Source organism: Montipora foliosa, chromosome 6, assembly GCF_036669935.1.
Source record: "Montipora foliosa isolate CH-2021 chromosome 6, ASM3666993v2, whole genome shotgun sequence".
NCBI classification, from domain to species: Eukaryota; Metazoa; Cnidaria; class Anthozoa; order Scleractinia; family Acroporidae; genus Montipora; species Montipora foliosa.
In genome coordinates, this window is record NC_090874.1 from 25,975,394 (window position 1) to 25,987,893 (window position 12,500).

Below are 12,500 nucleotides of genomic sequence, written 5' to 3' on the forward strand. Positions count from 1 at the left end.
CCAACCCAGTCACGGTCTATACCAGCACTGTAGCCAGACAAAAGATCAACAAATTATCACTAATTTGAACTAATTATCATTAGTTCTGAGAGTTAAGTGAGTTATCAGATTTTACTCTAACACCAGATTATTTCGCTCATCTATGGGGGCCACTTCAGGAATAAATAGGCTAAAAAATTATCATCTTCTTTTCATATATCGTAAACTGAAATGAAGTTACAGCAGCCAAAATCCTATTCATTTACATTAACATTTTCATGCAGTCCTGCACATTTTCTTTTTTCCTTCTACCAGGATGTTGCAAGACCATGTTTAGTAAAAATGAAACATTTTCTATTTTGATATGAAGTTTATTACAATAATACTATCATTCAGTTTTATACCACTAAATGATAATTTGCAGCAGACCTTTGCAAAGAAAAAGAGAAATTGAAAGCAAAATTGTAGTGAGTGTGAACAAAAGTCATTTTTATACCTGTTTTTTGAACACCAAACTACTGAGCCTTCCTGGGCACTCCACCTTGAATTGCATCCGGGAAACCTTTTGTTTTCAGCTTCTTCAAGTTTCTGTAGCCTTTGTCCTTCTTTTATGACTTCTTTTGCCTCCTTCAAAGCTTCAGTTGGATTCCCTTTGCTGTCATAGTAACGTCCTATTAATTTTCCGATATATGTGTAATCCTTTCTGTAAAAATCTAACCATTCTTTGATGGCTATCATTTCCTCGGGAGACAAACCCTTCACATCATCCGTAGCTTCCTCTTTTACAAATTTTCCCGTTACGAAAGATGGTGTGGAGTCTCTTCCAGCAAACACATTGTATCCACTTCCAAGCTCATAATGCTGCCTTCCTTTTTCAACGTCGTAAATTCGTCCAAGAATCGCTATATAGATCGGAATTTTCGTATTTGAGCCGTCGTGTTTAGCAAGATCTTCAGCACTAAGTAAAACATGTTTCTTGGTAGTTTTGTCAGTCACAGACTTTTGGTCAATGGTAGCTTCCTTTTCCTGCTGCCGACTTGCAATAAAGGTTAGAAGACCAGCAGCTATTACTACTACAACTGGCATTAAGATGTAGAACACTTTGACGAATGTCTGGGTTCCTGATGAAGTGGTGGCTGAAGAGGTCTTTGACACAGTCTTGTTACTTGGCATTTTTCATTCAACGCAGGGATATTTAGACCTGAGGTTTTTGAGTTCTCAGAATTCGCAGTTGATCTAATATTTTGCTTTCTCCCAGTTTGATCCCAGTTCGATTAAATATAACTATGAAAGAGAGGTAAGAACGAGACGTACCTAAGCTACGTAGCTATAGGAACAACTCACGAAATATGTCTAAATGCAGCAGGCGTTCCTTCAGAAACTTGTGCGCTCTGAAAAACCTGGATTCTAACTCGACCCAGGAATTGTATTCATGGCTGCGTAACGAAAAGTACGTTTCTCGAACGTGTTTTTGATGTTGTGACCTTTGCCAAGTTTGCAATTGTGGACTCGAGCTGATTCTGCATGAAATGGTTTCTAATTCAGATGAGCATTGTATAGCAAGAATGGTATTATTTTTCGATGAAGCGAGAACGGCAGCCGTAACTTGTCTTTGCACACGTGCTTTGTTGAGGTACGTACGTTCAGGTGTATAGTCAGGGTCCCGTTTCTGGGAAGTCCCTAAAACTTTTCGGGCCCGAAAAGCCAATGTTTTGATAAACTAGTCTTTAAACGTGTTTTGAAGACTATAAAAAGAAAACTGATTGTGAAGTTTTGTGTCTTGAAAGCTCATCGTTCTTATAAGTTACAGGGGAAATTGGGGCACTCGAAAGAGCAATTGCAATGCCACTGTAAACCCGTAGCTTCAATAAATCATAGATTAAACTCTACATGACAAGCCTGTAAATAATTTTTTGATGTAAGCCTGTCAATGTCAGGCCAGGGACACGGCTTGACCTGACATGCAGCCACCCTGGTCGGACAAAAAAAAATTCCACGCTTATTGAGTGGGATGCCTGTGGTAGACCACTTTATAAATTGCCCATTGTCTCAATTTTCGTTTTGCATTGTCCGTAGCCGTTAGCAGCCAAAACATGGTGGCCTGCTATTTGATTGACAGGAAAATCCTTGCGTTTCGGGATTTAACATCAGACCTGAAAGTATTTCTCCTCTAGCATGATCAGAATCATGTGCAAGGTCGTATGAAGTTAAAGCCTGGTTTCGATATGATCTGCAACAGTCTGTGGCTATCGGAAGCTGTCTGCGTTGGTCTTATTGCGGACGATTGTAAACACAGTCAAGAAAGCTAGTAATACATTATATTTCCTAGTGCTGCTCAAACGGGCTCAACTACCTCATTCAGACCTTGTCCTCTTCTATCTAATTATGTGTAAGATCCACCATAGACTATGCCGTACCTGTATTTTACCACGCCCTTCTGCAATATCCAAAGAATGAGCTCGTGCATATCAAGAAAGGGCGCTTTTGATAATTTAGCACAGCACAAGCTACAAAAATGCCTGCAAATTTTTGGGCATAATGCCAATAGCTGAGCACCATAGTCTACTATGCAGTAAACTGTTCGACAGCATATTAGCTGACCCAAATCATAAGCTCAACAATTGACTACCACAAAAGAATCACACAAAATATATTCTACGAAGCAATTGCCAGTTTCATTTTACGTCGTGTCAACACCAACAGGACTAATACAGTAACACTTTTATATTTTCAATGGACTGCCAATGCAATACATTTTTGCACAAGTCATAAATTGTTTCTTAAAAGTTCCCAAATATACATGTAAGGATGGAAATGTTTTTTAATAACCTATTGTAATTATATTTATCTTGTTATTAAAGCTTTATTAGAATAATTTATATATTGATTTCTATTGACTGTATATTTTTAAATAGTGTTATATATTATATTTCTTATCCCATTGTAAAAAATTACTTACCATATTATATCGGCTACAAGCCGAGCCCCGCTATGAGCCAAGGCCCTAAATTTCGTATGTTTATTTTTGGGGAGATGATCGTGAAGGAGAAATGAAAAATATCCAGCTGTAAGCCGAGACTCTTTTCATGAGAGGTTTCAGACCTCATCAAAATAACTTGTACCGGTAATCATTATATACTGGTAAAATCTGTTTTTATTAAAAGCTACGGGCAGTTGAAATGAAAAGAAAAATGTGTTGAATATTTAGAGAAAGCTTACCTCTCTGCAAACATTGAATGCGTACATGTATGTACATTTACCATAATACAATTGATGAAAGCAGCAAATCACAGTAAAGATGAATTTAATGTGATCCGTTTGTGTGAATAAAAGTCAATTCGTGACCTAAGCAAAACATCCTGAGTTCAGAAATCAGTTTTTAACAATCCTGTGTCAATATAAGTCAACCTTTTGTGGCCTCAAAAGAAGCTCCAAAAATCGCCCTCGACTTATACACGGGTCAAAGATTTAGGCCAATGCTAGCTAAATAATTTATTCAAAATTAACATAATGTTGTCCTGGGTATAACGAACACAGTGGACAAACGACTTCAAATGAATGACAAAAGACTTCAAAATGAATGTAAGCAATTCCAGTTGAAATGAAAAAAGACTTGTCCGACTCTAAATGTTGAAGATACTCACAAGCACAAATATGAAATAGACACTAAAAATTTTCATTTTCCAAAGGCGGAAAGCTCTATATAAAAGGCATTTCTGTTTCTTCGAATAAAACATGATCGTTCAACGGCTTAGTAACCTGGCACAATACCTCATGTTTGCGTGCAAGCATCGTCACTCGTGTTCCCTGAGAATGCTGTTTCGTAATGATTGTTTTATTCTTTATACAAACCTGGCTGATTTAAATGCTTTTGCAAACTTTGTATTGTTTGGTTTATGAGTTTTGTTTTGTTTGTCATGTGAGAAATTATAAGTCAAGGACTTAAACCTTGCGCATTTTGCATCGTTTTTAAAGTTATTTTCAAAGATTGACTCCTGCTTCTGTGATGTTGTGCTTATCCTCTAAAGCCCTTTATCCTTGAACAACGAGACAGGTTATTTTGTGGTTTACAAGTTCGATTTTCTGAGAACTTTTTCGAAACTCAAGGACAAAATGCCCGCATATACAGATTGTACAACAACTGCTGAACCACAAAACTATTAAGCGCTTGAGGCCCTGATTTTTTTGTGTACATTATCCACAGTTCCAGAAATCGAAGGATACAAGATTAGTATCCCATGAACATTTAACAAAGAAATTAAGAAATTGCTTTCTTTGCCATCAAAAATGGGGGGTCGACTTATACACGGGATCAACTTATACGGGGGTATATCATATTTGTTTTCTCAGTATTGGACTGGAACTAACTTGCAATGGAGGCTACATGTAATGCGGAAATGCAAATACTTTTTAATATATTTCCCCACATTAGCCTCCATTACAAGCTAGTTCCAGTCCAATACTGAAATTACTAATATGGTCTATTATGCACAAAATGTTGAAGCTTTCTTCACATTAATTTAACACGAGTCTGCACTCCTCGCCTCCTGGAGCATTCGATTCATGTACCCAATTGACTAACACTGACACAAACACCAGACAGCATTAACGTGGGCCCCAGAGGGAAGAAGAAGTTGTGGCAAACCAAAAGAGAATTGGCAGAGAACCGCAGAAAAAGAAAGAACACCATTGCGTTTTGTCTCATGGAACGAGGCAACAGTGGCTGCTTGTAATCGTAGGACATGGAGAAGGAGTGTGTGTGGCCCTATACGTACTTAGGGTTATGGTCAAAATTGATTGATTGAATTGACACAAACACTTTCTTGTTTTGTTTTGTTTGCAAGCCATGTGTGGCTTAAATTTTGTTTCCACATTTTGCAAAATCTATCCTACCCTGCGAGCAGAGTCCCTTTCGATCTTCCTAGATAAGTTGGGAAGAGGAAAGAAGACTCTGGTCGCAGCCTGCACGTTTTGTATTGAGCATGCATTAAAAATTTAAGTGTATTCAGTGTCAGTCACACATGACCAGTAGCCACAAGACCACAAAATGAAAACAAACAGTCAGAAAATTTTCGAACAGCTCTAGCCAACAAACGACAATCAAGGAATCATTTCTTTGGAAACTCAAGATAGTCCATACTCTTAAGATGCCATTTCAATTTTTGATGAGAAATTTATGGGTTTCTGTCAGACTAGTTTCTGTAACGGACACACAGAGGAAAACCTCTTGGGAATTCCAACAACTAAAATTGCCACACTGCTGCAAATTTCAAAAATATTGATGACGCGTGGCGATTGATCATGCGTTAAAATAAAAGAAAAACAGGTTTTACAAGTCGAAACTGGACTGGCTCATCCAATTCTTTGGATGAGCGGCAAATCAAAGAATGAGCAGGCCGCGAGCAGAGTGCTTTTTCCTCTTCCCGGCTTATCTAGGAAGTTCGAAAGAGATTCTGCTCACAGGGTAAATCTATCCCCTAATTTGCATGAAATATTTATATTTACTGGAAAGAGTGAAAGCCTTTTGATTTGAACAACTTGGTACCCAGGGGTTGGCCAAAACACTGCAATGATATCAGAAGGGAATGTGTAATATCATGAGCATGGAGATACTTACAGTATTATCAAGGTGGAAGCCATTAACTACATGTACACCTGACTTATACTTATTATAATATTATACTTACATGTATATATAATTATAAAGTATATGTGAGAGAATTATGTGTGTTGTGAATGTGACCTGTTTAGAAGGCAGCTCAGAGTTTTTATTGGGCCTTGACACGCTACAAAATTCCCAAATTGCTTGATTATTTAACAAGCTGTTTACATACGTGTACAGTCTTTGCAATTTTAAACTGGTGACATGCTTGTAAGCTGGTTTTGATGCGGGTATTGCAGGTTGCAAATGCTTCTAGTTGTATCAATCATTACCTTAGTAACCTCAGGTCTACTAGAAACTTTTTCCTATCTCCCTCCCTCTTGTAATGTGCTGGAGTTGTATTGTTTCACCTCAGTTCCCATCAGCTTACAACACTTGTGTTTGTCTAAGCTGGCAATGAAGCCCCTTTGTTGTTCCCAAACTCTCTTCAGTGTCGTTTGTGTTTGAAAAGCACTAATTACGATGTGTTCTTATTCTTTTTGTCAATGATAACAGTAGTGAACTGGAATGGATACAGAAGGTTTTCCAGTTGTATTCTTCTGGGATTTAGGCGTGCATAGGTATCTACTACCACAGAATGCCATTATATAATAAGTTAATCAAAAGCAGATGACTATAAAGTATTGAAAAATAAACATAGTTTGAGTTAGTTATAAATGAGATACATGTAAGTAAACTTTAAAATCTTTATAAGCTGGCTTATTTAAGCAGAGCCCTCCTATATTGTAACTACCCTAGCCTACAGGGCTCCAGGGTGTGTAAGTTAATGCGAAGTTTCTCCTGGAGCAGCATTTTGTTCTTAAAATTGATTTAGTCACCTGACCTTTAAAATTAATTATTTAATTTTAATTTTACAGAGATATTGACCTTTTAAAGTATGGAGGCTTCAAGCAACAAGAAGTTCATATGGAAGGAGCACAAAGCAGTGGAACCAAACAGGCAGTAAGTGTTGTGGCATTAGTTCTTTGAGATTTGAGACAAAAATCTCATGAAGTTAGGAGAGGGCTTTACAATAGAATGTTAAAAAGCAGTAACGTAGTAAATTATAAATTCAAATACAAAACCAAATTAAAGTACAAATTAAAATAGCGCTTAAAACAGGCCTTCTGATAGGGTGCGATGAAAAAATGCAAATTATGCGAAATTTGCAGGGCAGATTATGTGACTAGAAAGGCCAATTATGTGATAAATAATTTAAATTATGCAATTTTTTTCTGAGCAATTTTAAGCTTGTTTTTCAAGGTTTCAGGAAAAGAAAAACACATTTTTACTGCCCTCAAGACATTTTGAACACAAGGGAACATTAGTTGGGATAAGTAAAAAAAAAAAGGTCTTCTGCACTATTGGTGCACCACGTTAAAAATTGAAAGGACACAGCTAACATGCCAAATGAATGATCAATAATTATAAATATTCCTGTATGCTACGACTAGCTTCTTACACTTTGTCTTTGTGTGCAGTATTATATTTCTGAACAGATTTGCTAATACAAAAGGCGTGTTTGTGTTGCACCAATAGGTGACTTTTTAAGAGTATGAGACTTGTACCATGCAAAATAATTGACATGCAAAATAATGCCTTGAACTTCGAATCTTTACAAAATCAAAGGTAAAAAAGGCTTTTTAGCCGTTTTCCAAGGTAAATCATCTTTAAAATGGCGTATTTATGCAGGAACGCCTAAGAAACTTGTTGATTTATGTTTTATTTTACGAATTTTGTGCATTCTTTTGTGAATTATGCGATTTTTTGTGAATTGTGCGATCGAATGCGATTTGAGGTTGATTGTGCAAAATCGCGCCATCGCGTAATATCAGAAGGCCTGTTAAAAAGATAAGTTTTAAGATTGCTTTTAAAAGATGTAAGATTTGGACTACATTTTACATTTTCTGGAAGATTATTCCAAAGTTTAGGAGCGCAAACCGAAAAAGCATGATCACCATAAAATTTTAACCTCGATCTAGGTGTCACTAACAAGTTCATGGTTGAGTGAAGGGTGTTGATAATGGTATTTAATTGAATACAAAAGCATAACTATAATATTTCATAGTCTACAGGTTGTATTTATAATGATTGTAAAGGGAAATTGAAGAAAAGCAATGACACATGCCTGCTTATTTCAGTTTTTTATGTTTTAACAAATCTCTTGTAAATCTCATTACAATTGTGCTATGCCAACTCATGTAACTGGTCTTCAATTCACGTAACAAGGCAGGTCTTGGAGAACATTTGTGTTAATGCAAGATTACCATTGGTCTTGCTACCAGCCCTTCACCTTGAACTGATATATAATCTATTCCATCCTTTTGTACAAACACTGAACATGTTGTTGGTGTGATGCTTCATAGTATTACAATATGCCTCCATCTTGTTCTTCAGTCTGTAACCCATTAATTCCTGGGATTGAAACTTAATAGATTTTATTCTGTGTAATGCCAAACGATTGTACTCGTCAATGGGAGATGGTTCAGGAGGCGATATATTTTGATCTTTGGTTGTGAGAGTTTGAAATGTTCGAATATATTTTTAAACTAAATGGGGTTTGTTACTTTGTTTAGAAGGAGGAAGAACAGCACTTGATTCACTATTTAAGTGCAAGTCAGTATAGAGCACTTTCCAAAGCACCATACCTGTATGAAATGAAAGAACCAGATGAGTCAACTTTGCAGGAGTTTAACTTGATGAACAAAATGGGTTTACCAACTTGCTTCTTTAACTCTCCCCGTGACCTGGACTCTGAGGAAGAGGTTTGCACTGTAGTTTACAAGTTCAGTAGGTTTCTTTTAGGCTACACCTATCTGTTTTAATTGTGTCATTTAAGTACAATATTAATGTGTTCGTACAGATACAGGTAAGCCTAACAAATATACATAATTTATACACGTATTCAGTGTAAATGGTATCTCTTAAACTTCTTTCCCTGAAACACGTGTTTAGTTTCTAATAAGATCATACATTTTTGTTTTCAACCAAAATAGATATGTTTGGATGGGTCATTTGAGTCACAAAATCCAAGAATTGCAAAGTAGCCAGCTTCCTAACAAAGTTTATTTAAAACACACACTGATGTAAATATACAGTCAACTCCCGCCTTGCGGACACCTCGCTATTACGGACACCCCGCTATTACGGACGGCAGCTAAATCCCCGGCGAAAGTTACAGAGTTTGACTGAAATAAACTCCCGCTATTACGGACTCTCGCTATTACGGACTTACGGACACTTTATTCGGTCCCAACGTTACAATTTTATTGTTTTCTCTCTCGTTATAGCGGACACCGAGCAGCATCTTGGAAAATTTGCACACATATCAAGTCTATTTTTTCTGCTTTTTTTATTCATAGAGGGGAGTTTAAGTTGCTAATGAATTTAGTCTCCTTGGCGACAAAGTGGGGGAAGTTGCAATTCAAAGGAGAAGTACACAGAGCCGATTGGAACGATATTTCAAGGCAATGTGATAGCTGATGCAATCACTAGCTGATGTTCAGGCTTTTCCTTAAAAATATTTTTTTTTAGAAATGTAGGTTACTGTACTTCAGTACAGTAGGAAACCAAAACGATGATGGACATTGCTGCAACATACGATGACTGTTTTTTACGTACTTAGTACTGTACACAAAGGGTACGTAACTCCTGTTCTGTTAAGTTCTTCTGTTTGTAAATAAAGTTCTGACGCTCTTTGCGTGCGACAACGGGTCTCAAAAAGTACTGGGGTTAATGAAAATGAACACACCTTTGACCCCCTTCTGTAAATATGGTTTTAAAAAAAAATTTTCACGCACCCCGCTATTACGGACTCTCGCTATTACGGACACCAAATCGTGGTCCCGAGGGTGTCCGCTATAACGAGAGTTGACTGTAATTAGATTCGAAAATAATTCTACCGAGTTGACAAGTGTATGAACTACAGTATCTGTGCACTTTTCTCTTTAGCTCCTCTCTCATGTTCCCGTCTTTTTAGTGTTTACCTCAGTACCTCATAAACTTTATCCCATTCTCCATTTAACAAATAGATTCCATGTTGCCGTGCGTCAGTGAAGTAATAGATTACAGATGACGTCAAAATGAGGTAAGAAGAGAAAAGTGGCCGAGTGTGTCACTGATGTTCTTACCACATTTTGACGTCTTCTTTGATCTATTACTGAACAGACGCACGGCAACATGGAATCTATTTATTGTAAATAATAGAGAATCAGAGTATCAGAACGAAGCTTTTTTGTTTCAAAATCTTTAAGGTATTCGAAAGAAGTTACTTTCCCCACTACTTGAAAAGACACGAAAATAGCGCTCTGACGTAATCTATTGTCTATACAAACTAAAGCAAACTGATTGGTTGCTGCTTTTAACAAAGAACTGTAATTGGTTGAGAGAATTCCGCCACTGGCGGTCGGTCCTCTAATAGATCATGGGTGGGAACCAATCAAAATGCGTGTATTATTGTTGTTGAATTCATGGATTGATTCAAGCCCACTGATTAACACGACTTTTTAAAATGGCTGAAGGGGTAGTTTCTAAAGAAACTGTGGTGCTGCGTCGGTGGGGAAGTAGTATACAAAAATTTGGTTTTATCAACGGAGTTGATAATGTAAATTGGCCACCGTACAGAGATTCTAAAAGCTGACGTTTCGAGCGTTAGCCCTTCGTTAGAGCGAAGGATTCGCTGGATTCGCTCTGACGAAGGGCTAACGCTCGAAACGTCAGCTTTTAGAATCTCTGTACGGTGGCCAATTTACATTATCAACTCCGTTGATAAAACCAAATTTTTTTAAAATGGCTACAATTTTCTACATGTATTACTGGCAAACAGTTTCGCTTGCTATGTGCTCGGGAAAACTATGCATCCCATAATAATAAAGTATTCTCGTCTGTCTCACGGTGTGGTTGTGAGGTAGATCGCGACATACTGCTTGTCTTCATCAGGCGATGAGGTCGACTGGTTACGCGTCACCTTTTAAGTAGGATGCTCCGCAGTATGCAGTCGAAACGTCGCGATCTACATCACAAGTGACCACATCGTGAGACAAACGAGAATACTTTATTATTATTGTACTTTACCACGATGACATATGCATCCCAAGTTTTGAAATGGTTCCCAGTCCCTACCTGGGCTGGATGCCTGACGGTAAACGTACATTTATCGCTTGTTATGACTGTGAAGAAAGTGCTGAAGCTAAAATTTGCGCAACTAGGATCTCAACATAGTGTTAACCATTGAGTTGGTGCATACTTGCCTGGTCTTCCAGTGATTTGTAACCTTTTCGGAATTCTTAAACTTGCTGACTTTTGCTTTTCAGAATTACGTGTCACGTAATGCTGGTGGAGACAAAGGAAAGGCAAAAAAGTCCAAGAAAAAGAGAAAGAGTAAAAAGGGAAAGTTAAAGGAAGTGCTCAAACCCTCCAATGCAGGCAGTACAGGCAATGATTTACCTGAGACACAGGATGAAAAACAAGTTCCTACAGGCCCGGAGAACAGTAATGCCTGTCTTAGTGCAGCGTTTTTGGCTCACACTTTGTTCGTAGAAAGTAACATCGAAGTCGTGGACAAATTTTGTGACTGTAACCAAGATGACAGTGAGGAAGGGATGGTAAAAAATTCTGAACATCAGCTTTCTGATGATCTCTGGACAGCTCGTCCTTCACCCTACACCCAACTTGCAGACGAGAGTTTCTGTACAGTGGAACACATCACCAACTTGTCGAATAAAGACGGGTTCACTTTGAAGATGGAAAGGCAAGGTTCCAGTAATTCTGAGGAATCTAAAAAGGAAAGTAAGGTTAACGACCTAGAGAAAAACACAGAGTCAGAAGCCGGAATAAATCCGGAAGGAAACGATCCAGAGGTCAATCCCGAAAGTATGCGAAAAGATCATTGTGATGAGAAGGCTCAAAGTTCAAGTTCAAACAGTATCTGTGAGGTGATTGAGGATCCTGCGGTAAGTACAATTTGCCAAGAAGAACCTGCTTCCTACCTGCAAGCAAGTGAGTCTCAAGCAACCTTGAACGATGGTATGAACGACTCGCCCGGTGAGGAAGCCATTAAAGTTGACCCTCTTTCTTTGGGAGAAACGAGCGGGAGCGGTGACCATGCTGAGGGCTGGGAAGAATATTGGAAAATCTACGGTTTCTCGTTAGTGTGGGAAAGCTGGAAAAACCTTTACCCGGAATTAGCAGATGTTTACGGGAATATTGAAAGAAAAGTATCCCAAGAGAGTTGCGAAGAAAATGCTGCATCTGAAATCATTCTGGGTGGTTCAGCTCTGGAGAAATGCATCAATAATTTATCAGACCTAAGCTGTATAATTGCCAACTCTGATGAAGAGTTGGTGATGACAGAACTGAAATGTAAGACTGAGAAAGTATCACTCGTTCAAATAAATGCAGATACAGCAGATGGGCATTTCTCAGAAAATCCTCACCGGGCATCATCTTTCGTTGATGCTACTTTTAACCCGGCCAGAAATAACACAGGAGAATCTGTATTGGCTGATGACAACACAACAGTGAACCAGAACGTATGCCACTCATCGGAAGTAAGAGCAGCACTTGGAAATTACCACCACCAGGAAGGTACAAACGTCCTCAAAGATGTTGATGGAGCAGGAGCAAATCCTGACTCGATAGTCCTAAGGTCTTCCCTGACCTCAGACCAAGTGAAGACCTTATGGGAACACACATACTGGAAAGTGTACAGTTATTACTTTGAAGAGTACAAATACTGGCGCAACCAGGGATACGTCTTTGATGAACATTTGCAAAGTCCCAAAGAAGGCGTAACTTGTGAAGCCTCAAGGGGTGTGGTTTCCCATGGATCGGGAGAGAAGAAGTCAAAGAAAAAAGGGGAAAGGCGAACTAAAAAAGCAAG

At 38.2% G+C, this 12,500-nt stretch overlaps 2 protein-coding genes across 2 annotated transcripts in view; one reads left to right on the top strand and one right to left on the bottom strand.

Annotated features, from left to right (window-relative positions):
* LOC138007047 (neuferricin-like) overlaps positions 1–1,367 on the bottom strand; it is a 4,041-nt gene extending 2,674 nt beyond the window's left edge. The window contains exons 1-2 of the mRNA XM_068853722.1: positions 476–1,367; positions 1–27 (exon numbers count right to left, since the gene is read on the bottom strand). The exon at positions 1–27 is cut by the window's left edge and continues 2,674 nt beyond it. Coding sequence (XP_068709823.1) covers positions 1–27; positions 476–1,152 — 704 coding nt within the window. The 5' untranslated portion in view covers positions 1,153–1,367. The remainder of the gene's footprint in view (positions 28–475) is intronic.
* A 38-nt stretch (positions 1,368–1,405) lies between these two features.
* LOC138007046 (trimethylguanosine synthase-like) overlaps positions 1,406–12,500 on the top strand; it is a 14,208-nt gene continuing 3,113 nt past the window's right edge. Inside the window, exons 1-4 of the mRNA XM_068853721.1 lie at positions 1,406–1,612; positions 6,499–6,583; positions 8,197–8,385; positions 10,933–12,500. The exon at positions 10,933–12,500 is cut by the window's right edge and continues 3,113 nt beyond it. Coding sequence (XP_068709822.1) covers positions 1,509–1,612; positions 6,499–6,583; positions 8,197–8,385; positions 10,933–12,500 — 1,946 coding nt within the window. The 5' untranslated portion in view covers positions 1,406–1,508. The remainder of the gene's footprint in view (positions 1,613–6,498; positions 6,584–8,196; positions 8,386–10,932) is intronic.